The 26,636-nt window shown below is 38.0% G+C and overlaps 1 protein-coding gene and 1 pseudogene across 9 annotated transcripts in view; one reads left to right on the forward strand and one right to left on the reverse strand.

Moving 5' to 3' along the window:
- The first annotated feature begins 1,056 nt into the window (after positions 1-1,056).
- Positions 1,057-26,636, forward strand: part of ZRANB3 (zinc finger RANBP2-type containing 3) — a 289,657-nt gene continuing 264,077 nt past the window's right edge. For 2 of the 9 annotated variants that reach the window (XM_081814551.1, XM_081814548.1), the window contains exons 1-2: positions 19,631-19,731; positions 25,852-25,893. Coding sequence is in view for 4 of the 9 variants with exons in the window: in XM_081814547.1 (XP_081670673.1) it covers positions 19,568-19,731 (164 nt within the window). In the remaining 5 variants the exon portion in view is untranslated. Of the gene's footprint in view, positions 1,659-2,336; positions 2,522-19,560; positions 19,732-25,851; positions 25,894-26,636 lie in introns of those variants that run through there. The other 7 variants (XM_081814550.1, XM_081814554.1, XM_081814547.1 and 4 more) reach the window with 6 other exon arrangements.
- Positions 9,333-9,432, reverse strand: LOC115942509 (U6 spliceosomal RNA; annotated as a pseudogene).

Here is a 26,636-nt window from a genome sequence, read left to right on the forward strand (position 1 = left end):
AAAATTCTCCCGGTGCAAGGCCGGGGGCCGAGGCGTGGGTGGGCGGGGGAGCCCGAGGCATCGGCGCCAGCCACCCGAGAGAGCAGAAACACGCACGGCACCCGCTCCTGGCAGGCCTGCTGTGGCTGGTTCCCGAGTCCCTGGGGCCGCAAAGGCAGCAAGCAGCAGCCATGGCAGGGACTCGGGAACCTTTCCCCTGCCTCCTCCGCTAGGCCTCGAGGGGTTTGCTTTTCACATGGTCCCCGGGTGGGGGCGGTGGGCACAAGGTAGTGGATGCAGCTGCAGCCACAGCCGCAGCGGCGGGCCAGGCGAGCCGGGCTCCCTCGGAACCCGACCTCCCGGCGGGCTGGCAGCAGCAGCACCTTGGCGGGGGCCTGGCTGGGGCGCCGATGGCTCGGCGGGGAAGGCCACCTTCTCACACACATCTCTCCCCTGCCTGCCTCCTTCTCCGTTAGCGCTACCGGTTGGCGGGCGGGGGAGGGGACCGAGGCGCGTTATTCCCGGGGAGCTGGAGGGGGGAGGGGAGGGCATCTCTTACCCGCGTTACTGAGGAGGAGGAGGAGGAGGAGGCGGTTGGAGCGCGGCGCGGCGGGGCGACGGCGGGGCTGGGTGGGTGCAAGTAAGAGTCTTACGAAAGGGAATTAACCCCATCACCAGCCCGGACACCGGCTCCAGCGGCAGCCGCGGCTGGCACAATCCCGCCCCTTCCCACCACGCACTAGCCCCGCCTCTTCGTTCTCTTTGAGGGGCAGTCCACAAATCATAGGTTATACATCCTCCGAGTGACAGGAGGATCATCCAATCAGGCTTGAACAAACTGCCTTCTCTCCACCCCTTTATCTCCTCCCGGGCCGCGGGAGAGCCGTGCCAAGTCTTCCTCCACCCTCAAGAGAAAAAGAACCAATCGGTGATAAGTAACCGCCCTTGAAGGACGCAAAGGACAACCAATGGTAAAACTAAGAGGACAGCCATTTTGCCCACTTGTAAAAAAGGCACCTTTTCCCACGAGTTGGGAGCCTGAGGTGGAGGAGTTCTGTGGAGTTTTTACTGACCTGGAGATATCGGGAAGACAACCATATTTCTTTAGGGAATATTTATAGAGCTTTCTTGGAGTGAATGAACATTTTTATCCTCCATGGGAGGGGGAAGTGAGGAATGCTGCTTAAGGGCTTGGCTCCTCCCTTTAGCGGTAACGGGTTCTAGGCCGAACACCTGGTTTCTCCAGCTTCAGTGGGGGAAGGCGGAGTTACTGCTCTGTTCGGCCAGCAGGGAACTACATTTCCCAATGTGCTTTGCCCCCGCCGCTGTCCTTTCCTGCTTTTACTTCCCGTGGGGCCTGACGGGAATTGTAGTTCCTGGGAGATACCCATGTCACTTCGTTGACCAATGAGAGGAGACGACCTTAAATGATTGGAGTTTGGAGCGGGGAACAAGTTGCAAGTGTGCGGCGAATCCTTTTTGCCACCCTAACAGAAGAAGAAGGCATAAAAGAGAGGGGTAGTCAGAGAATAGTTTTCTCAGAACGCCGCAGGGGTTTTAGATTCCTGGTATTTGAACTCTCTTACTTTCAGTTTGTCCCTTTGAAGTCACTTCCGCCTTGGGGCGGACGCAAGCCAAACCTGTGGCGGGAGTTGGAGATTCTGCAGCGAATACACCAGGTGTGGCTTTCGGAGTGGCGTGGCGGGCAAGTCAGTAGTTTCTTTCGAGAGAGATAGGAAGTTGAACGGCATGTAATTGTGTTTTAAAGAAAGAGTGGGTGAAATGGGATGGCGGTAGTTCCTAAGTCCGGAATGCCATTCTCCACCTCTAGTCTTCAATCCCAGAGTCCCATTTTTCTTACCTTTTGACTTGCTCACGATTAGATTGCACCCGTGTATTTGTGGAGGGTGCCTCTAATGTTTTTAGCCGCTTTGCGTGCATGAAGCATGGCTTCAGGTCGTCTGAATAAAAATGGTCTTAGAAGTTCTGAACTACCAACTCCCTTATAGACAAACACTCTACTAAAGATTGGTTGGAAGGAGATAAACTACGGAAGGGTACAGGATTAATACTCAAAAATGGTCCATTACCGTTCTTGGTTTTTTTTTTTTTTTCCTTCAGTAAAGCATCAGTGTTGTGGGACCAACAGTCAAAGCATTATCTCTTTTTTTTTGGTAATTTTTTATTTTAATTTCACGTTTGTTAACATATAGTATTAGTTTAAGGTGTACAATATAGATCTCTTGTTTTCTTAATGCAGTTGGGATTTTCAGTATAATTTTGCATTGTAGTTTCCTATAGATGCTTAGTTTTGTTTTTGTTGTGAGTTCTTCAAGTCAAGAAATAGTAATTGTGGCCATCATTTTTTATTGAGTGTTTCCCCAGCCAGGAATGATATTAAGTGCTTTAAGTACATTTTTCTTGAAATAATCTGCAAGTATTGTTATGTGACATTTATAGTTGAAGAAATTTGTGTTCAGTGACGTTCATTAGGACTTTAAGGCCTTGATCAGTAAATTTTGGAGCTGAGAATCATATCCAGGTCTGTCTCATTTCTGATCTCTTAATCACTACTCATCTTGCCTCTCAAATATTTATTAATTCCCCAATATGTGCTATAGACACATAGGGAGAGAGAAATGTAAAATTCCATTCTAGAATTCTGGAACAAATGGTGGCAGTCACTTCTTTTGAAGTATTCTCTGTCATGTACATAGTATGTACTCATTGTATTTAAAAACAAGGAAAATATAAAAAAGGAGGTCATCTGTAATACTGTTATCCAGAGATACCACCATTAAATTGGGGTGAATATCCTTACAGATCTGTTATAGGTACAGACATTTGCATGAATGTTGCATGAATGCTATCATACTACCTTGTTTTTTTGTAAACTTTTTTTAATTCAACAATAGGCTGTGGATATGACTGGATATATATTAATGTCATTTTTAAAATATCATTTTTGATTGCTATCTGGTATTTCATTATATGTCTCTAAGATAATTCCTACTTGATGGATATTATTTTTGATTAACTTTTTTTGATTGTGGTAAAAAACATAAAATTTACAATCTTAACCATTTTTAAGTGTATAGTACAACAGTGTCAAGTATATGTACCTTGTCATTAAACAGATACATGGAACTTTTTCATCTTGTAAAACTGAAACTGCACTTTTTGTACAACTCCCTTTTCCCCCTCCCACAGCCCTTGGCATCTACCATTCTACTTTTTTTGAAGAGTTAAACTACTTGAATTCACTTGTATGAGTGAACTCATGGCAGTTATGGTTCTTCTTTGACTGGCTTATTTGACTTATCATTGTATCCTCAAGGTTCATCCATGTTGTAGTGTATGACTGGATTTCCTTTTTCAAAGCTGATTAATATTCCTGTGTGTGTGTGTATACACTACATTTTATTTATCTGTTCCTCTGCCAATAGACATTTAGATTGCTTCTACCTCTTAGCTATTGTGAATAATGCTGCAGCCAACATGGATGGGCACATATGTCTTCAAGATCCTGTTTTCATTTCTTTTGGATATGTGCCCAGAAGTGGGATTGTTGGGTCGGTTATTAACATTTAAAAAGAATGCTCTTGTGAACAAATCTTTATATACTTGTCTGATTATCCTGTAAATCTAACTTTTTAGAAGTAGGTTATTTAACCACAAATACTCTATAATTCCTAAATTGCTCTTCAGAAAGGTTGTACCCATTTCCTTTCTTACTAACAGTATTTGAGAGCACCCAATTCCCATCTTTTATCCCATCCAATCAGATTGCAAAAAGTGATTCTTCATTATTTTGTTTGTAACTGAATTCTGTTGATGTTGAGCATTTTTTATATGTGTAGTGTCCATTGTTTAATCTCTTTTAAGTAGCTTGTTATTGGCTATCATAATCTCTTAATTTTAAAGGAATTACTTCTTAGGTTTTTAACTCTCATATTTTGCAAGCCTTGACTCTCATTTTGAAATTTGTCTTTTTAAATTTTAATGCTGTTTTTCCATGAAATAGTTTTAATTATTTTACTTTGAAATCTGCCTTTTTTCATTTATAGTTTCTAGTTTATTTGTGATGCTTAGAAAAACATTTCTGATGCTTATAAATTAGATAATAAAAATAGTATGAATATATAATTTAAAATTTGTTCTTACATTTAATTTTACAATTTATACATACTTGATTTTGTTTGGACTCTGTTTTTTTTCCCCCATTGTTCTGTCTTCGACTTGAACCATACACATTATCTTAATTTCTCTAACTTTAGACTATGTTTTGATATCAAGTAGGTAAAGTGTGCTTCCACTTTTCTTTTTTCGGTATTTTCTTGTTATTCTCATATTTTCTTGTATTTTTTTAGATGGATTTTGGTATCATTTTGTCAAATTAAAAGTACATCTCGGCACTTCTATATTTTAATAAAGTACAAGTTTAACATTTATATAGATACTGAATGCTACTTAATGACAAGTATTTCATTTCTTATTAATACAGAATTTTTCAGATACAGTCAAGGCTCAATGGGGGCTCTCTGTGCTTTGTGAAAACATGTTTTTATTACAGAATTGGATCTAAAAGATTACAGTTTAAGAGCATTTCCAATTTTTTAAAAATTATATGATCACTTTTTATTATAAAGGGGCTTGCATTTTACAGGTGGTTTCCAGTAGAAGCTGATGACTTCTGCATGCTTATTTTTTTAAAAAGATTTTATTTATTTATTTATTTGAAAGAGAGAGAGAGGGAAAACATGAGATGGGGGAGGGGCAGAGGGAGAAGCAGACTACCTCCTCAACAGTTAGTCTGATGTGGGGCTTGATCCCAGGACTCCGGAATCATGACCTGAGCCCAAGGCAGACACTTAACTGGCTGAGCCACCTAGGCGCCCCTTTGGCATGCTTATTGTAACTATCCCTCTGTACTTCATAGTCTTCTCCAAGTACTTCAAACTTAGCATGTCCCCTAAACCTGTTCCTCTTCTCATTTGTTTATTAACAATATAAATAATAAATATTGTTAATATTTATTGAGCACCTACTAAGAGAAGTACTAGCTAATAATCAAGAGAATGGGCTCCAGGCTGCCTAGGTTTGATTCTAGGTTCTGCCATGTACTTGTTGGGTGACCTTGTGCAGATTAGTTAGCAATCTGTGCCTTAGTTTTCTTAACAAGAGAATACCTACATCACAGGGGCGCTTGGGTGGCTCATTCTTTAGGCGTCTGCCTTTGACTCGGGTCATGATCCTGGGGTCCTGGGATCGAGCCCCGCATCAGGCTCCCTGCTTGGCGGGAGGCCTGCTTTTCCCTCTCCCACTCCCCCTGCTTGTGTTCCTCTCTCGCTGTCTCTTTCTGTCAAATAAATAAAAAATCTTAAAAAAAAAAAAGAATACCTACATCACAGGTTGTTGTGAGGATTAAATGACTTCATATACATAAAACACATAAAATAGTGCCTGGCCTATAGTAAGTATGTGGTAGTTCTGTTAATACTGTTTATTGACCTGGCTGATGCTAGTGTGCTGTAAAATGATAAACAAGACAGTTTATGGTCTTTGATTTTATGAAGGCATTCTAATAGGAGGGAAAGACAAAATTCAAGTAAATAGAGGAATTGCTAATTATAATAAGTGCTGTAAGGAAACCAACTGATATTAAGGAAAATGTCAGGGAGTCCATTTGGGAGCTATTGCAGTATTCCAGTTGAGCAGTAATAGCTTGGGATGGCGATGGAACTGGAAAGAAATGGATGCATTTGAGATATGCCTTAGGGATAATTCGTAATAAATGGATTTAGTTTGGTGGGTAAAGGAGAGGGAGAAATCAAGAGCGAACCCAAGTTGCTGGTTTGAGTAACTTGCATGGTTGTACTATTACTGAGAGATTGAACAGGGAGCACCCAAGTTTGGTGGAGAAATAAGACTTTGGTTTTGGACATTTAGGCTAGAAATGTCTGTGAGATGTCCAAAATGTCAGGTAGGTAATTAAATATAGGAGTCTGAAGCAAAAAAATTATAAATTGTATTACCTGGGCTATTTGTGGTAGACTTCTAAAATGTTGTTCCCACCCTCACATCTATTTTTCCATATTTGACAAGGTAATCTTTGTAAACTAATGGCCTGATCAAAGTCTAAGAAAGGTCCCCAATTTCTTACAGGATAAAGTCCAGACTCTTTTTTTCACATGGCATATGAGAACCTCCCTAACCTGGCGTAATATTACTTCTTTACCACTTGTCACAAGCACCATATTTTTTAGCTATGCTAAACTGCTTAGGATTTTCTGAAACTTTGTGCTTTTGCGAATAAGGCATCTTCCTGTCTAGAATATCCTTACATTGATTGTCCATCTGCAAACCCTGCTTTTCCTTTAAGTTTCAACTTGCATCAACATTTAATTTAATATAGGGGCACCTGGATTGCTTAGTTGGTTAGGTGTCTCTTGATTTCGGCTCAGGTCAGGGTCTCAGGGTCCTGGGATCGAGCCCAGTGTGGGGCTCTGCACCCAGTCTGCTTGGGATTCTCTCTCCCTCTTCTGCCCCTCTCACCGTGTGCTCACTCACTCTCTCAAATAAATCTTTTAAAAAAAATACTTAATATAATGTCTCTTACGTACCAAGCATTTTGTTCTCGTAAGTGAAACCGCCTTTGATTGCTTGCTACCTTACACAGAGCAAACACATCCACTATTATATGGTATTCATATATATCTACTTCTTTCATAGCACTTATTGCATTGTGTTGCAATTATTTGTTTATAAGTCTTATTTCTGCCCTAGATTGGGCTAAGATGTGAGGCTGCAATGGCACAAACTAATCTTTGTATACGTGGTATTTTCTGCAATGCCTGGTACATAATGGGCACTCAAAAAGTATTTCTTGAGTGAGTGATTTTAAGAGGCAGTGTTGTATAATGGCAAAAATTCAGACTTAAAATTAGAACAATCACCGTTCCAGGCTTACTTAATATAACCAGTTGCTAACTGGTAAGAAATTATTTCACATCAATTTTCCTGAACCTCAATTTTCTTGACCTTAATGTGAGGATAATAATACTTTGTGAGTTGTTTTGAGAATTACAAGAGATTAAAAAAAAAATGTCCTCACAGAGAAGTCACTCAATAAGTGGGAGGTATTATATCATTATTCTGAAAACAGTTGCCTACAGAATGAAATGTTCTAGTGTCCTTGCTTTTAAAGTAATTAGATACTAGATATGGTAGTTTTTAAAGCCCCATAAATGATTTTTTAAATATTATATAATTTTGTAATTTACTGAAATTAACTTATCATTTTAGAATATCAGTTTTATTGACAAAAAATGTGATTTCCATTTATTTAATTTAGGTTGTAGCTTAACTGACAATTTTTTTTTTTTTAAGATTTTATTTATTTATTTGATAGAGAGAGACACAGCGAGAGAGGGAACACAAGCAGGGGGAGTGGGAGAGGGAGAAGAAGGCTTCCCGCGGAGCAGGGAGCCTGATGCGGGGCCGATCCCAGGACCCTGGAATCATGACCTGAGCCGAAGGCAGACGCTTAACGACTGAGCCACCCAGGCGCCCCGACAATTTTTAAATATAACTACATCAGATATAAATGTAAAGAGAATGTATGCTATTATGAAAGCACTGAGCATGTTAAAATGTGACATAGGTACATTTTCAAGTCTTGATCAGATTTGAAGAGTTTCTGTGATTGAATATATGACTTTGTGTATAATCACTTTGAAAATATTTGAGTGGGTAAGTAGACTTCTTCATTGACTGCCTTTTGAAACTTACAACGATAAACTTTGTTTTGTTTTTTTGTGAATCTGTGGTTTCTGGAATCCATGTACTTTAAAGCAGAGTTGTCCAATAGACCTCCATATTAACCACTTGCAGGAACTGGTACTTTTTCAAGCCAAATTTATATCCCCAATAAGGAACTTGGAATTATTTATGTTATTACATGGTTACTTCCCTAGTTGGGAGAGGTATTTACTGAGGTTCCTGGCTTCTAGTCCTCTTCCTTTGCCTCTATCCACCTGCCTCTTATTATTAGTGGGATGGGAGGAGAGGAGGTGTGAGTAATCAGATGTTTTATCATAGGTCCTCCAAGATTTGTTAAGGCATTTCATTGTCATAGCATTTACTGGTTGTATCTATGTAGCCAAACTGCTGTACTACTTGGAACCATTTCCACTGATCATTTTTTGTTTGACTAGGATGAATTTATGAAATTTAGTTGTCTGGATTAACTGAATTTGATCTTAACTTCAACAGAAGATTTGATTGATATTCTGTAGTAGGAAGAATTTTCCATATGTAGGCATCCTTTCTATCTTAGAACTTTTTTTAATCACAAATTATTTATTTTATTCATTCAACAAAAACTGGTAGAGAATGTGCACAGTGTGCTGGGGACAGGAAGGAATACAAAGTTGAATCGGGCATGGCTCCTAGCCTCATGGGAGGTAGGAATTACATATGCCATAAAAAAAAGGAGTATGTGAGACAGCTGTCTTCTTAGCTGGGCGAGCAAAGAAGGCTCTTTAGAGGAGGGGACCCAGTGACTGAGTGAAGAACAATGCCAGCATGGGAAGAGCACCGGCAAAGAGATGACTCTCCAGGGTGTTCTAATACCCTAATATCCTAATAGGGAGCCTTAATCTGTATTCAATAAACAACCCTCCCTCTAATCTTAATCATTCTGCAAACTGCGTCCCCAATTTCCCTGCTAAAACTTGAATTTGACTTACTGTCTTTCTATCTACTTAGGTTGATTTCTGCGTTTGAATGTTTAGCCCAATTGACACAACATGCTAGTTTCTTAGTTCCTGGATTGCTGTGTCTCCTGTGAATTTGATTTCCACACTAGTTCAGCCATGCACTCCTATGGTCCTACTTTATACTTCCTCATCTCTATGAACTACTCTACCTCTAAACTCTCTAATCATGGTACCCCGGTCCTTTGAAACTTGAATGTAACAAATAATATTGAGTGCTTGGTGCCAGGCATCTCTAGATGCATGGAATACACCAGGAAACAAAACAGACAAGAATCTCTGTCCTTTTGGAGCTTATACCCTCATGGGGAAAGACAAATAAAAACTGCAATAGGAAACTAAATCATATAGTGTCTTACAAAGTGGTAAGTGCTGTCAAGAAAGAAAACGTAGGGTAAGGTAGAGATAATAGGGAGTTGCAATTCTTGTTTGTTTTTTGTTTTTAAATTTTTAAACTTTTATTCTGAAATAGTTTAAGACATACAGAAAGTCACAAGAATAGTGCCAGGAACTCCCATATGCCCTTGACCCAGAATCACATATTGTTGCCACATTTACTTTAAAATTCTTTCTCTGAAAAATATGTAACAATTCATGAATTTGTGTGTCATCCTTGGGCATAGGCCATGCTAATCTCTGTATCGTTCCAATTTTAGTATATGTGCTGCTGAAGCAAGCGTGAAAGTTGAAATTTTAAATAAGGTAGTCAGATTTTAAATTTGACATTTCAGAAAAGACTCTTGAAGGAATCAAGAGAAGTAGCCATGTAGATAATTGGGGGAAGAGTGGTATAAGCAAGTGGACCAGCTAGTGCAGAGTCCAAAGCAGGAACATGTAAGGACATCATTGTGACAGAGAAGAAAAAGTGAGGAGGGACGGTAGTAGGAGTGGGAGCAGATTGTAGAAGGGCTTATAAGCCATTGATAGACCTTTTATCTGAGTAAAACTGGGAACTGCTGAGGAGTGTTAGGATCAGACTTACCTTTTCAAAGTATCTCACTGACTGCTACATTGAGAGGAGAATGTAGGGAGGGAGGTAGAAGCTGGGATATCAGTCAGATTCTTGCAGAAATTCAGACTAGAAATGATAGTAGCTCAGATCGGGTGAGTGGATTTAGAGGCAGTAGGAAATGGTGGGATTCTGGGTATATTTTGGATGTAACAGGAGTTGCTAATGAATTGGATATGCAGGATGAGAGACACTGAGACACTGGTCTGTAAAGGTTCTGCTGAGAAATCAGCTGACAGCCTCCGAGTGTTTCCCCTGTATGTAACTTACTTCTTGCTGATTTTAAAATTCTCTCTTTATCTTAAACCTTTGACATTTTAATTATTATATGTTATAGTGTGCACCTTCTTGGGCTATCTTTTTTGGAACTCTCTATGCTTACTGAACCTGGATGTCTGTTCCTTCCCAGGTTAGGGAAGTTTACGTCTATTATTTTTTCAAACAAGTTCTCTACCTTTTTCTTTCTTCTTCTTCTGGGACCCCTATAATGTGATTGTTCATTTGGTCTTGTCTAAGAGAACCTTTACCTTATCCTCATTTTTAAAATTATTGTGCTTTGAATTTGTTTTTTGCTCTTCATCTCAGGTATTTTCCAAACCCTGTCTTCCAGATCACTGATCTGTTCTTCTGCATCCTCTAATGTTTTGTTGATTCCCTCTAGTGTAATTTTTATTTCACTTATTGTATTCCTCAATTCTGATTGGTTATTTTTTTATATTTTCTCTTTGTCAAAATTGTCATTAATTTTTTCCACTTTTCCGTGTGGTAAGCATTTTTATGATCATTACTTTAAACTTTTACCAAGCATATTGCTTTTGTTTTGTTTCATTTGGAGCATATTCCTCTGTCTCCTCATTTTGCTTGACTTTCTGTATTTGTTTCTATGGATTAGGTGGAACAGCTGATTCTGTAATTGTCCCCTGTGAAGACTGTGTGTGCCTGGTGACTTTGGCTGGCCGGCTGGAGCTGTGTCTGGGGTGCATTGGGGTTCCTGGGACAGTCTGTACTGATGCTGACCTGATATGATGGCCTGAGCTGAAGTGGGCATACATTGGGGTGGTCTCAGGGCTCTTTGTGCAGGGGGCACCCTGGCAAGACAGCTAAAGTTGAAATGCATGCTATCCAGAGTGTCCTGGGACTGTGGAGAGAGTGTCTTGGTAGGACAGCTAAAGCTGAAGTGGGTGCGGGCCAGTGCAGTCCCTGGGTTCTCGGCACAAAGGGCACTCTGGCAGGGTACCTGAAGTTGAAGTGTCCCAGGGTTTGCTGCATAGAGGGTGCCCTGGTGGGGCAGCTGGAGCTGAGGCAGGGTGCAGGCCAGGGTGTCCCTTGTGCTACATGCAGGGGCACCTTGGTCAGATAGCTACAGCTGAAGTATGCATGGGCTGGGGCATTTCCTAGGGCTCTCCATGTAGATGGTGCCCTGGGAGGACAGTTGAACCTGAAGTGGGTGCAAGCCAGGATGTCCTGGGAAGCGTAGCACAGGGGATTCCCTGGTGGGGTGACTGGAGCTGAGACTGGTAGAGGCTAGAATGTTCTGATGTGCTCATGCAGGTGGTGCTCTGGCAAGGTGACTGGAAACTTTGTGGGGTGGGGACAGTGGTGTCCTGCTGCATTCCATATAGGTGGTGCCCTTGGCAGGTAGCTAAAACTGATGTGGGCATGGGCTGGGGATTCCTGGAATGCTCTGTGGAGGGGGTGCCTTGCATGGGTGGCTGGAACCTAAGCAGGGGTGAACCGGGAGGTCCTGGAGCACTCTGTACCAGGGCTGCCTTAGCAAGCTTTCTGGAGCCAGAGTGGTGTGGGCCTCGGGTGTTCTGGGGTGCTTCGGTCCTGTATCACCTTGGCAGTATGGCTGGAGTTGTAAGCAAGTGCTGACCAGGAGTGTCCTTGTGTGTGCTGCTCTGGGGCTGTTTTCGTGGGATGGCTGGGCCTGGTGTGGGCTAGGGGCCCATGGCTCACTGAGCGAATAAGCTACATAGGGCACCCAGACCCTGTTCCTGTTTGCACTATCAAAGTGGATACAGAATGTAAACTGTGATGCTCTCTAGCTCCTCCACCCTGGAGAGAGTTCCAGCAGCTCCCTTGCTGTTTGATGGAGATCTATGGCTGGATATTTTACAAACTAGCCTCTCTTTGAAACCCTGACATTTTCTTCTGTGCCGAGGGCATCCAGGGCTCCTATGGGCCGGGGACCCTGTGGTTACTAATGTGGTAGGCTGGCTATTAACACCTGGACCCTGCTGCCATCTGTACTCTCAAGGTGGAGGATGTGCGTAAATGTGGGGTTTGCCAGCCTCTCATACTTGGAGAGAGTTCCAGCAGCTCCACCATTCAGCAGGGTTCTAGAGCTAGTTCCTTTTTTTTGTAGTTGCCCTTTTAAACTGTCGCTTTTTTTTTCTGTGCCCCAGGGTAGAAGAATCTGCTCTGTTTCTTTCAGTCTTATCCCTTCACACTGCAGATTGCAGCATCAGAGGTGGGATTTCCTTTGTTACCATGTCTTCATCTCTCTTGCCTTTCTCTATGTGGTCTATCTTTTGTTGTATAGAAGTTGTTCACTCAGCCCTCAGTTCTTCAGGAGGAGTTGTTCTGTAGTAAATAGGTGTAGAATTGGTGTGTCCATGGAGGAGGTGAGTTCAGGATCTTCTTACGTTGCTGTCTTCGACTGGAACCAAATTTTAATTTTTTTTTCTCTTATTTCTTTGTCCTTTCCTTTTGTCTTATTCAACTGAGGTGATTCCACTGTTAAATAAAATTGGCAATAACAGGCATATTTGTGTCTTTTATGACCTTGCAGGTAAAACTTTCAACATTCTACCTTAAGTATGATGTTTGCTGAAGGTTTTTGGTAAAAACTTGTATCATATTAAGGAAGTTCTCTTCTATTTTTCCTATGTCAGGTAGCTTTGGTTGTAAATGAATTTCAAATTTTATCAAATGCTTATTTTGCCACTGTTGAGATGACTGTACAACTTCTTTATTTTGTTATTTTTGAGAATTACATTGATTGAGCTTTTTTCACAGTGCATTTTTTAACAGCTTAATTGAGATATAACACGCATACCGTAAAATTCACTTATTTTGCAATTCTTTGAGTTTTGTTATATTCATAGAGTTTTGGAACCATCATCACAATCTAATTTTAGAACATTTTCATCACTTTAAAAAAAAACCTAGTACTCATTAGCAATTGTTCTCTGTTCTCTGCCATCCTACTCTTCCCACCCCCTGTCCCGACTCTAACCCTAGGCAACTATTCATTTACTTTATGTCTGTATGAATTTGCCTAATCTGGACCTTTCATATAAATGGAATTACACAATATGTGGTTCATTGTGACTGGCTTTTGTCACTTAGTGTAATTTTTCAGTGTTCATCCATGTTATAGCATATATCAGTGTTTCATTGCATTTTATTGTCAAATAATACTCCATTATATGGATACACTGTATTTTCTTTACCAGTTCATCTGGTGATGGACATTTTGTTTGTTTCCCATTTTTACTTTTATGAATAATACTGCTATGAAAATATGTATGCAAGCTTTTGTGTGTATGTGTTTTTGTTTCTTTTGGGTATATACCTAGAGGTAGAATTTCCAGGTCTTATGGTAAGTAATTATGTTTAAAATTTTGATGAACTGCCAGACCGTTTTCTACAGTGCTACATTTTTATACATTTCCACAAGCAGTGTTTGAAGGTTCTAATTTCTCTACACTTTTGTCAACACTTGTTGCTATCTATCGTTTTTCCTTTAGCTGTCCTAATGAGTGTGAAGTGTCTTATTTTGGTTTTTATTTGCAGTTTCCTTACTACTAATGGTGTTGAACATCCTTTTGTGTGCTTATTGGCCATGTATATACCTTCTTTGGAGAAATGTGTATTCAGATCTTTTGCCCATTTTTAAATTGGATTTTTTTTTTATTATTCAGTTGTAATTCTTCTTTATATATTTTTGTCATACACAATGTACAAATATTGTCTCCCCTTCTTTGAGCTGTCTTCATTCTTTTGATTTGTAGCTGTAAAGTTTTTAATTTTGGTGAAGTCCAGTTTATCTATTTTGTTGTTGTTGCTTTTATTTTATTTTATTTTTTTTTAAAGATTTTATTTATTTATTTGAGAGAGAGAATGAGATAGAGAGAGCATGAGAGGGGGGAGGGGCAGAGGGAGAAGCAGACTCCCCGCCGAGCAGGGAGCCCGATGCGGGACTCGATCCCGGGACTCCGGGACCATGACCTGAGCCGAAGGCAGTCGCCCAACCAACTGAGCCACCCAGGCGCCCTGTTGTTGTTGCTTTTAGTTTTGGCTTTGTATCTAAGAAACCGTCGCATAACCCAAGGTCATGAAGATTTATTCTTTTACTTTCTTGTAAGAGTTTTTCCATTTTGGCTACTACATTTTAGTCTTTGATCCATTTTGAGTTGATTTTTATGTATGGTGTTAGTTAGGGGTCCAAGTTCATTCTTTTGTATCAGGATATCTAGTTGCTCTAGTGCTATTTCTTGGAAAGACTCTTCTTTTCCTGTTGAATTGTTTTGGCACCCCTGTGAAAAATGAACTAACCATAAATGTAAGAGTTTATTTCTGGACTCTAAAATCTATTCCATTGATCTATCATCATGCTAGTACTACACTGTCTTAGGTAGCTTTGTGCTAAGTTTTACAACCAGGAAGTATAAGTCCAAGTTTGTTCATTTTCAAGATTATTTTGGGTTTGATTGAGTTTTGAAAGTTTAACTAGGCTTGTGTTCCTAAAATAAGCCCATTTTATTTTATTTTATTTTCCCTAAAATAAGCCCATTTTACATGTCTTGGTATTTTAGGCTTTTAATTTATTGCTGTCTTTGGTTTGCTAATATTTTGTTTACCCATGAATATGAGAAAATGGCTTGTGTGTGTGTGTGTGCTCACATGTGGTATGTTTGTATTGTGTTTGTCAGATCACTGTGTTTCTCCCAACCTGATGGGGGCCCTCAAATGTGGGGTGATGAAGATTGGGTGGGGGCTTTTGGTATGGGTGGGGAAAGAATTCACCTGAGGCGGGACAAAGGAGATAGAAGTTTATTAAATATACCACAAGAGAGCAAGGGGCAGGACAGCAGAGGAGAGACTGCAATGAGGCAGTGGTTGAGGGTTGTTTTTAAAGGGGGAAGGTGAGGAGGTATTGGGATATATGGAATTTTCCCTTTTTTGGTAAATGTGTGTTTGTTAGTACTCCATTGGTCAGTTAGGGCTTATGGATATTTTGAGGTGGGTTTCCTGATGGGCCTGTCTGTATTCAGCTAGGTGGTCGCTGTGGGCTCTTTTGCCTTGCTCTACATTTCATTGCTCAAGCCTGTTGTCTAAAAGCAGCCTCTACCCGACGCCTGGGTGGCTCAGTCAGTTAATGTCTGCCTTTGGTGCAGGTCATGATCCCAGGATCCTGGGATCGAGTCCCGCATCAGGCTCCTTGCTCATCAGGGAATCTGCTTCTCCCTCTGCCTGCTGCTTCCCCTGCTTGTGCTCTTTCTCTGATGAATAAATAAATAAAATCTTTAAAAAAAAAAAAAAAAGCAGCTTCTACAATCAAGTTTAGGCTGGCTTCATAGAATGAGCTTGAAAGGAATACATCTGTCATTCACTAAATGGCTCAAGTTTGTATATTGGGTTCTTCAAATCTTCCATATCCTTTTTCTATTTTTAATCTGCTTATACAATCAATTACTGAAAGAAATATATTAAAATTTTCCACTGTAATTATAGATTTGGCTATTCTCCTTTCTCAGATTTTCCTTTTGTTTTTGTGTATTTGCATTTTATTTTTTATATATTTTTAAGGCAGTGTTTATGTTTTTAGTAAGCTAAACCTTTTATCATTATAAAATACCCTTTATTTCTAATAATGCCTTTTAGCCAATATTTGTTGCCTTAGGGGCGCCTGGGTGGCTCAGTTGGTTAAGCGACTGCCTTCAGCTCAGGTCAGGATCCTGGAGTCCTGGGATCGAGTCCCACATCGGGCTCCCTGCTCAGCGGGGAGTCTGCTTCTCCCTCTGATCCTCCCCCTCTCATGCTCTCTGTCTCCCATTCTCTCTCTCAGATAAATAAGTAAAATCTTTAAAAAAAAAAAATTTGTTGCCTTATGTTAATAAAACTATACCAGCTCTATTTTCATATGCATAATATGTCTTTTTTCATTCTTTTCCATTCAGTGTTTAAGATGTGTCTTTTTAAAGCAGCATATAGATACTGATTTTTAAGTCCAGTATGATAATCTTTTTCTTTTAATTGGCATTTTACTTCATTTCTATTTAATGTGTCTTCTATTCACTGATTCTCTTTTTGTCTGTATCTATATCTACTGCTTATTTCATCCAACAAATTCTTTTTTTAAATTAAATTAAATTAAATTTTTTTAAGATTTTTTATTTATTCATTTGATAGAGAGAGACACAGCAAGAGAGGGAACACAAGCAGGGGGAGTGAGAGAGGGAGAAGCAGGCTTCCCGTGGAGCAGGGAGTCCAATGTGGGGCTCGATCCCAGGACCCCAGGATCATGACATGAGCTGAAGGCAGATGCTTAACGACTGAGCCACCCAGGTGCCCTATACATTAAATTTTATTTTTAAGTAATCTCTACACCCAGCGTGGGGCTTGAAATTGCAACCCTCCAACCAAGAATTGCATGCTCCACTGACTGAGCCAGCCACACATCCCTCATTGAACAAATCCTTAATTAAAAAAATAAAAATAACAAAATTATCTCCTCAAAGTCTATAATATCTCTGAGCAGCCATTTGGTTTTTATTTCCAAATAAATTTATTAGTACTATATTTCAACAATAGCTGATTCTCCTCAACACGATTCTAATATTTATTTAGGAATGTATCAGTAAATTCCATTTGAATTTATCTTGTTCCCAATTGATTATAAAAATGCCATCTTGATCTTAAATAAACTATTGAAAATGAAAACTTCCCTTTATTCACTTCTCAAGTGTTGTTTATCAAGAGAATTGCTTAGAAAATGAGTTCTGCTAGATTTTGCTTTTACTAAACTTCCCTAGCCAATGATTTTAATTTTGATAATTTTAATAACATGGTATTAAAAGGTAAATATTCTTGGTTCCATCTTACCAGCTCCCCCAATCTTACTAAAAAATAAAGTTGTATGTATACAATGAATAAAACTTTTTCCTAAATTTCTGAACTAAATTCTCTGTACTTTTCATGATTAGATAGACATACACACTTAGTATTAGTTTCTTGATAAGTTAGAGAGAAGATGAAGCCCAAGTCTTCCTTTATTAACACAATATTGGTTACACCTGACCTCTATATGACTGACCTAAATGAGGTATTTTTTATTATAATATAATTTTTAGACTTTCTATAGTATAAGTGGGAAAGGGTATTTTAAAATTATTTTATTTTGAATATTAACTGAAATATCCCTGTGTTATTAATTAATCGTACCACTACTTATTTTTAAGTTCTTTATGTATCTAAATACCTATTTGAATCATCAGTGAAGCAGACATACCACAATTTTAGTTCAATTGAAAGTTTTCTAAACATTTTTGTACTATTGTAGACTTTTTTAATCTTCATCTATATTTTTTCTCTTATTTGTGACTCTCTTAAAACAATTTTTTTATTAAGATGGCTTTAGTTTCATTGTTTATTTTTACAAATGTAGTGCTTGATTCAGTCTTACTAAAATAACTCAGATAAGTTGCAGTATGACCTCATTTTAGCAGGTATTTTTTTCTTGGTGTTCGTTAAAAATTTTTACAATGTAAAGAAAGCAAAGATAATAGACAGTAAAATGGTTTTTGTATTTTTTTTTTCTGAGCTTCTTGCTAGTGTTCCACCCTAAACTAATGGTATGAGGTTTTGGCATCTCTGTTTTCTGCAGGGTTATCCCCAATCTTTGCCCATTGGTACCTTCTCTCCCTTCTTTGCGGGGGCCTTTCTAGGCTTGGTCTCTGGCTTTAGAGGAGCAGGTTTAGCAGATAACTTTGCAGATCTTCTCTATGGCTCATTCTTCACCTTAGCTTTATCTCCTTTAGCATCCACTTCAGCCTTTCTCTTGGGCATGGTGGTGACGGTGGTACTGGACGCGGAGATATAGTGGCATGGGCTTTGGCTGTCCGGAGGTCATTCTTGTCTCTTCTTCACACCATGCCTGGAGTTTTAATTTTTAACTTAAATAGCCACTTCTGGTTAATAGTGTTTTGGATGGCAGAGCTGGATTGGCTCCCCTTCATTCTTAAAATAGAATCCAAAGCCCTTATCAGGGCCTTCTATGATTTTACTCTTGCTTATCTCAATAGCTTCATCTCATACTATTCTCTCCCTTGGTTCAGCCACATTGGCCTCCTTTCTGTTTCTAAAGATCACTCAACCCTTTCTCAGCTTGGAGCCTTTCCGCTGATGCTGTCTGCCTGGAGGGCTCTTCTCTCAGTTTTGAACTTGGTTGACTCTTTCACACCCTTCAGTCTATGGAGTAAGCATCATCTAGGAGAGTCCTTACCTGGTCAGCCTACCTAAATTGGTCATTACGATCTTAAGTTCCTTCATAATATTTACACTATACTGTAATTAATCATTTATTTATTTATTTTTAGTCTCCCCCTTAAGAATATAAGCTCTGTTGGGCGCCTGGGTGGCTCAGTTGGTTAAGCGACTGCCTTCGGCTCAGGTCATGATCCTGGAGTCCCTGGATCGAGTCCCACATCGGGCTCCCTGCTCGGTGGGGAGTCTACTTCTCCCTCTGACTCTCCCTACTCTCATGTGATCTCTCTCATTCTCTCTCAAATAAATAAATAAAATCTTAAAAAAAAAAAAAGAATGTAAGCTCTGTGAGGGTATGGTCCTTGCTTCTCTAGATCCTGGCATGTAATATCTATTTATTAACAAATACGCACTGAATTCTTGAGATTCTTAGACATTGGATACAGAGGTTGATTATTTTTTTTTGGGTGGGGTAAAATTTTATAAGTCTGCAAGCAATTGAGAAAAAAGCGAATTTGTTTTAAAGATGAAGTGAGATTACACATAAACAGATGAAAAGGTGCAATCTAAATACAAAGTATTATTAAAGAAGTTTTATAGTTTAGTGATTTAATAGGACTTTTTCTTGCAGAGCTCTGAGAATTTACAAATATATGAAATTTTCATATAGAAAATTAAATTGACATCTGTGGAAACCCAGGGGTGAGGGAGGTGCCAGTCAGGCAGAGTTTATACTGTGTATTCATTTGATTTAAAAGAATTCATTTTAATATTTAAAAATGAATCTCATTTAATATTGATTTAATTATAAATTTGGAGTTAATATCTTTGTATTTTGTAATTTTTGAAATGCAGTTTTATCCCATTCTTAGAAAATTTGGTGTGATATGAAAATGTACATCTACAAAAGGATTAATTAGAAAAGAATTCCTCTTTCTGTAGCAAATCATTCCTTATTTAAAAAATTATTTAGTCTTAAAAATCTGGCTGATTTATAAACTTTCAGTGAAACATTTATTGCTTAAAACAGGATAATGGTTATGTCACGGTTCAATTTGAAATATAAATGAAATAAAGGGTGCTGAGTTCCTGAATTGTGCACTAAGTAATTGCTTTTGGACTTAGTGCTTTGAATTTTCTTAATAGCTCATTTTGGATTGTGATGTAACCAATTTATATCTATGTAGATAGTATATCAAAGCTAATGGTGAGTACTTTATTATTATTTATGTTTAATTCTCTAATACACTCAGTAATAACTATTTCCCTACCCCTCCTCTTTTGTGATTTCTTTTTTTTTAGGATCAGGATGCCTAAAGTTCATAAGATAAAAAAGTCTCTTACACCTCAGATTTCTTGTTTGACAAATGAAGATTCTTATAAACAGTTGGATTTTTTGCCTGACAAACTAAGAGCAAAGCTGCTTCCTTTCCAGAAAGATGGCATTGCTTTTGCCCTCAGAAGAGATGGCAGGTAAAGTACTTTTTTCAAGACATGCTAAAAATACTTAATTTTGGAGTGTGTATATATTATAAAAAAGAAAACAACAAAAGTTTGTGCAAACCAGTTTTGTGTGTGTGTACATAGTCTTCCTATTAATTTTTTTTACTGTATCTTGAAATAATTTTAGGATATACCTCATTTTGCCTTCTTGAATTATATTTTAGTTGACAATACAGCTCTATATTAATAACCATTTTTTTCCTAGCACGTGGAAGGTTGTATCCTATTGACTTATGTCTTTCATGGTTGCCATTAAAAAGTATGCTCTTGAGTCTCAAAAACTTACTTTGCAGTTGACTTACTGATTACAAAGAGAAAATTACAAAATGTTCATTTAGTATAACCAATAGTGGGGCAGCTATAGGCATAATGTGCTGCACAGGAGTTATACAACATTTCTTTCTGGAAATACTTGTCCTGTTGATAATGGGGAAACAGTCAAACCAGCTCAGAATGTGAGATGTTTTTTTAGGACAATTGACCTGAACTCTTCAAATGATACAGTGTCATGAAAAACCAAGGGAAGTGATGAGAATGTCCTAAATTGAGAGACCGAAAAGTTAAAACATCTGAAAGTAATACATAAATCTTGATTAGATCCTGGATAAGTAAAAAAAAGCTTTAGAGGACATATTAGGATAACTAGGAAAATTTCATCTGTGCTCTCTTAGAGTGGTGTTATTGAATTAATGTCAGTTATCATGGGTGAGGTAATGATGTTGTAGTTGAATGTTCTTGTTCTTGGAAAGTGCATGATAAAGAATTTGGGATGAAGAATTGTGATAGCAGCCACTTTCTATATTTTCCCAAAAGGAAAGGACATATATATGTTTAGATAAACTTTGAGTCAGTCAGTCACAATGTTAACACTGAAGCTGGTGAGTGGTTAAGGGTGCTCGCTATAGTATTCTCTTTGGATTTTCTGTCAGTTTGAAAATTTAAAAAAAGAAGTGATCAGTCTGATTTTCATTCTTTGTAGGTCATCTGTGTTTTCTGATTGGATCCAATCTTTTTCTGTATCTGATTTTAAGATTTTCTCTTGGTCTTTGGAGTTCTGCAGTATCACAATAATTTATTCAGTGTGGTTTTCTTTTTGTTTATTCTCCTTGAGATTATTGTGCATTTTTTAATCTGGAATTTATGTCATGTTGATTCTGGAAAATTCTCAGCTATTATCTATTTTTAAAAATTATTTTTAAAGATTTTATTTATTTATTTGAGAGCAAGAGCATGAGCGGTGGTAGGGGACAGAGGCACAGGGACAAGCAGACTCCCTGCTGAGCAGGGAGCCCAACGCAGGGTTCCATCCCAGGACCCCACGATCATGACCTGAGTGGAAGGCAGACGCTCAACGAACTGAGCCACCCAGGCACCCCTATCTCTTTAAATATTGATTCGTACTCATTCTGTTTATTTTCTTCTTCTGCAACGTCAATTAGACTTAAACTTAACCTTTTCACTCTATCTTATGCTTCCATTAACGTGTCTTATATTTTCTGTGTCTATCTCTGCTACAATATGGCTACTTTTAAAGATCTCTTTTTAAAAATAAAAGATCACGATTTAGTTATTCTAATCCATTTAACTTACCTATTCAGTGTTTAAAGAATTTTTTGAAATGATGTATAAAATATATGGAAAAAAGTATGCAGATTATAAGTGTACAACTTGAAAAATTTTTACAGTATCACCATCACCAAGATCAAGAAATAGTACATTACCCGCATCCCAGAAACCTTTCTCTTGCCCCTTCCCAATCACTACTGCCTCCTTCCTCTCCAAAGGTAACTACTTACCCTAACTTCTCAATCTACAGATTACTTTTATATATTTGACTGTATCATTGTAATCATCCATATGTATCTTTTGTGTCTGAGTTCTTTTGCTCAACATCATTGTGATATTCTTTCTTGTTACTGCATGTGGTTGTAGTTGGTTCATTCTCATATAAAATTCCACTGTGTAAATATACCATAATTTTTTTTATTCATTCACTGTTGATGAATATTTGAATTATTACTAGTTTGGGGCTTTTACAAATAATAATGTTATGAACATTCTTATACAAATCTTTTGGTAAATACATACATACACATATATTTCTGTCATGTGTATACCAAGAAGTATAATTGTTGTGTCATAAGATCTGTATATATTACAAGTAAATAACTTCCTATATTAGTTTGCCAGGGCTGTCATAATGAAATACCACAACTGGGTGACTTAAACAACAGAAATTTATTGTCTCACATTTCTGGAGTCTAGAAGTCCAAATTCAAGGTGTAAAAAAGAGTTGATTCCCACTTACGGTTGTGAGGGAAGGATCTGTTCCAGGTCTCTTTCCATGATTTGTAGAACACTGTCTTCTTCCAATGTCTTTTCACATCATCTTCTCTCTATTCATGTCTATTCCCTTTCTTTAAGGACACCAGTCATTATTGGATTAAGGCCCACCTTAATAATCTAATTTTAACTAATAATATCTGCACCGATTCTGTTTCCAAATAAGGTCACATTCTGAGGCACGGGGTGTTAGAACTTTAACATATAAGTTTTGTGGGGACATAATTCAACCAATAACTCAGACAGTTTTCAAAGTGTACCAATTCTTGTATCAATAATGTGTAAGAGCCAGCTGTATCACATCTTCACCAACACTTCTTATTGCCTATCTTTAATTTCATTTTAGGTATTCTGGCAAGTATATAATGATACCCATTTAGGTTTTCATTTGCACTTTTCTGATAACAAATGAAATTTAACACCTTTTCGTATGCTTATTAGCCATTCTGTCGTCCTTTATTATTAAGTGTCTGTTCATATGTTATACATTTTTCTACCAGGTTGTTTGCCTAATTGTTTTCTAGGAGTGTTTTGTCATATTTATATTCTGGATACAAATTTTTTGTCAGATATATATGTTGCAAATAAAATTTATCAGGCTACAGTTTTCCTTTTCTCTCTCTCACTGATCTCTTTTGATAAGCAAAGTTCTCAGTTTTAATGTATCTTTTTTTTTAATTTTTTTTTTTTTTAAAGATTTTATTTATTCGAGACAGAGAGAAAGAGAGAGAGCACATGAGAGGGGGGAGGGTCAGAGGGAGAAGCAGGCTCCTTGCTGAGCAGGGAGCCTGATGCGGGACTCGATCCAGGGACTCCAGGATCAATACCTGAGCCGAAGGCAGTCGCTTAACCAACTGAGCCACCCAGGCGCCCCAGTTTTAATGTATCTTAAATACTCATTATTGGTATTGTATTTTATGGCTGGCACTTTTTGCATCTTATTTTACAAAACTTTGTCTACTACAAGGTTGTGAAGTTTATTTTCTATGTCTTCGAAAAACTTTATTGTTTTGGGGCGCTTGGGTGGCTCAGTCATTAAGCGTCTGCCTTTGGCTCAGGTCATGATTCCAGGTCCTGGGATCGAGCCCCTCATCTGGCTCCCTGCTCCACGGGAAGCCTGCTTCTCCCTCTCCCATACCCCCTGCTTGTGTTCCCTCTCTTGCTGTGTCTCTCTCTGTCAAATAAATAAATAAAATCTTTAAAAATATTAAAAAATTAAAAAATAAAAACTTTATTGTTTTATTTTTAATTTTTTAATTTTAATTTTTTTAAGATTTTGTTTATTTATTTGTCAGAGAGTGAGAGAGAGAGAGGAGGCATAAGCAGGGGGAGCGGCAGGCAGAAGGAGAGGCAGGCTCCCAGCTGAGCAAGGATACCAATGTGGGTCTCGATCCCAGGACCCTGGGATCATGACCTGAACTGAAGGCAGACGTTTAACCGACTGAGCCATCCAGGCATCCCTGTTTTATTTCTTACATTCAAGTCTACATTCCACTTAGAATTGAGTTTTGTATGTGGTATAAGGTGGGGATCAGAGTTGATTATATATTTATTATTGTATTATTTACTTTTGTCTATTGGTGTCTGATTGATCCATCACAATTTATTGGAAAGACTAACTTTTCCCTACTATATTAGACCTTTGCCATAAATCATATAATTTTATGTGTGTCTTTCTAGATAAGTGCTGTCTAATGGAACTTTCTGCCATTATGGAAATGTTCATATATATGCTGTTTAATTCAGTAGCCGCATGTGACTGCTGAGTTATTGAAATATGGCAAGTGTAACTAAGGACTGAATTTCATATGTTAACTAATTTTAATTAATTTAGATTTAGCCACGTGTCTGGTGGCTACCATATGGGACAGTATAGGTATAGATTCTTTGTTTTAGTTTTCTGATTGTCAATCTTTGTGTCAGCACCATACTTCTTAATTATTATAACTATAATAGATATTTTGGTCTGAGATAGCATAAGTCTTACAACTTTATTATTTTTTTCAAAATTGCCTCAGCTCTTGTTGACCCTTTGCATTGCCTATAAGTTGTAGAAATCATTTATCATTTTTCACCAAAAAAGTTGCTGCAATTGTGAATGGGATTGTTTTGCATCTGTAGATCAGTTTGGGGAGAATTGATATCTTTACAGTATAAAATATTTTAATCAATTAATGTGAATATTTTTCCTTATTTAATTGTCCTTCATTTATTTTCATCTATTTATTCTTTCCCTTAATTTCTTTTCAATAGGTTTTTTTTTTAAGATTTTATTTATTTATTTGACAGAGAGATATACAGCGAGAGGAGGAACACAAATAGGGGGAGTGGGAGAGGGAGAAGCAGGCTTCCTGCAGAGCAGGGAGCCTGATGCGGGGCTCGATCCCAGGACCCTGGGATCATGACCTGAGCCGAAGGCAGATGCTTAACAACTGAGCCACCCAGGCACCCCTCAATAAGATTTTATAGTTTTCAGTATATAATTCTTTCATGTATATCATTATATTTATTCCTAGGTGTTTAGTATTTTTGATGTTGCTATAAAATGTCATTTCCTCCCTCTGGCTTTTCTAAGATTTTGTCCTTGTTTGGTTATCCAAAAGGTTTGCTATGTATGATGTGCCTAGGTTTGCATTTAAAGTTTTTCATCTGTGGATTGATGTCATTTATTAGTTCTAAGATAATACTCAATCTCTTGAAATCTCTTCAAATATTATTTTTGCCCCATTCTTTTCTCCTTGGTCTCCCATTATACCTATATTAGACCTTTTCTCTGTGTTCTATATATCTCTTATTATTTTATTTTTAAAAGAATTTCTGTGCTTGGGCGCCTGGGTGGCTCAGTTGGTTAAGCGACTGCCTTCGGCTCAGGTCATGATCCTGGAGTCCCGGGATCGAGTCCCGCATCGGGCTCCCTGCTCGGCGGGGGGTCTGCTTCTCCCTCTGACCCTCTTCCCTCTTGTGCTGTCTCTCATTCTCTCTCTCAAATAAATAAATAAAATCTTAAAAAAAAAAATTTCTGTGCTTTATTTGGATATTTGTTGTTTACTTATATTCTTCTTTACTAATCCTAAATTTTGCTATTAAATTAATTTATTGGATTCGCTAAAGGAAAAGACCATCACTCAAAATACTTGAAACCAAAACCCATTAATTATTGCTGAAACAAAGAGGCTGAATTTATTACTTGCTAAGCAAGGGAGAAACTGTGCTTCTTAAAATGGCAAACATAGCAAAGAGTTGGTGTTGAATCAGAGTTTGGGGAAGTTTGGAGTCTTTAAAAAGCTGGAGTGTTTAAGTATTTGCTCAATATCACAGTATACTTTAGAATTAGCTGACTGATGTCAAAGAACAGTTAGTCCTTCCCTATCTTGAAATTGGAGAACAGAAACATTTTATTTTCTGTTTTTGATGTCAGATAGTGTATTTTTAAGTCCTCGAATATCCAGTTCCTGTCTGCTGGTTATGTTGATAATATCTTGCTTCTTGCCATGTTTTAATTCCATCTCTTCTTTCTGTAAATATTTAGAACGTACTTATTTTACATATCTGAAGTCCTTTGGAGGCTAATTTTACTTTTGTTCTTGTTATTCATGATGGTTTATTTCCCAATGTATTTGCTAATTTTTAAAATTTTTGTTTTTATAATTAGGTAATCTTAATCTCTGAATTTTGAGAGACTTAAAGAATGGGTAAATTTTTTTAGGGAGGATTTGAAAAATTAAATTCTTGGCTTTTTTCCCACAGCACAGAGGCAGTATAAATTCAAAACCTCAAATACATTTTCAGGTAGGCTTGTGATTATGAATTTTGATAATTAATTATCACCTCATGCTAAACCATAAGTTTCTTTAGTGGCTTTTAAAAAAATTTAGATATAATTAAATTTAATAAAATGCACAGATGCACAGGTTTTATGTGTATATTTCAGTGAATTCTGATGTTTGTCTACCCATGTGTTTTTTAATACCTCTGTCAATATATAGAACACTTCTACCACCCAGAATAGACCTCTTTCTAATCAACCTCATCCCCATGAATTAGGAAACTGTTGAGCTGACTTTTGTCACCAGAATATGTTTTTTTATGGTTACTTGATGCTCTTTATTTTTTTAACTTTTAATTTTGAAATAATTTAAACTTTGATTTAAAAAAGGTACAGGGGGGCGCCTGGGTGGCTCAGTCGTTGGGCGTCTGCCTTCGGCTCAGGTCATGATTCCAGGTCCTGGGATCGAGCCCCGCATCGGGCTCCCTGCTCCACGGGAAGCCTGCTTCTCCCTCTTGCACTCCCCCTGCTTGTGTTCCCTCTCTCGCTGTGTCTCTCTCTCTGTCAAATAAATAAATACAATCTTTAAAAAAAAAAAAAGGTACAGAAATAACTTTCATATACCCTTTACCTCGATACACTAATTTCTAACATCTTAGCACTTTTCCTTTATTATTGTATTATTCTCTCTCCCTCTTCTGTCTTTCTACACACACACGCACACGTGCACTTGCACACAAAGTAGTATTTATTTTTTTCAAAGCCA

Source organism: Leptonychotes weddellii, chromosome 3 (assembly GCF_054177405.1).
Source record: "Leptonychotes weddellii isolate Sample4059 chromosome 3, ASM5417740v2, whole genome shotgun sequence".
Lineage (NCBI taxonomy): Eukaryota > Metazoa > Chordata > Mammalia > Carnivora > Phocidae > Leptonychotes > Leptonychotes weddellii.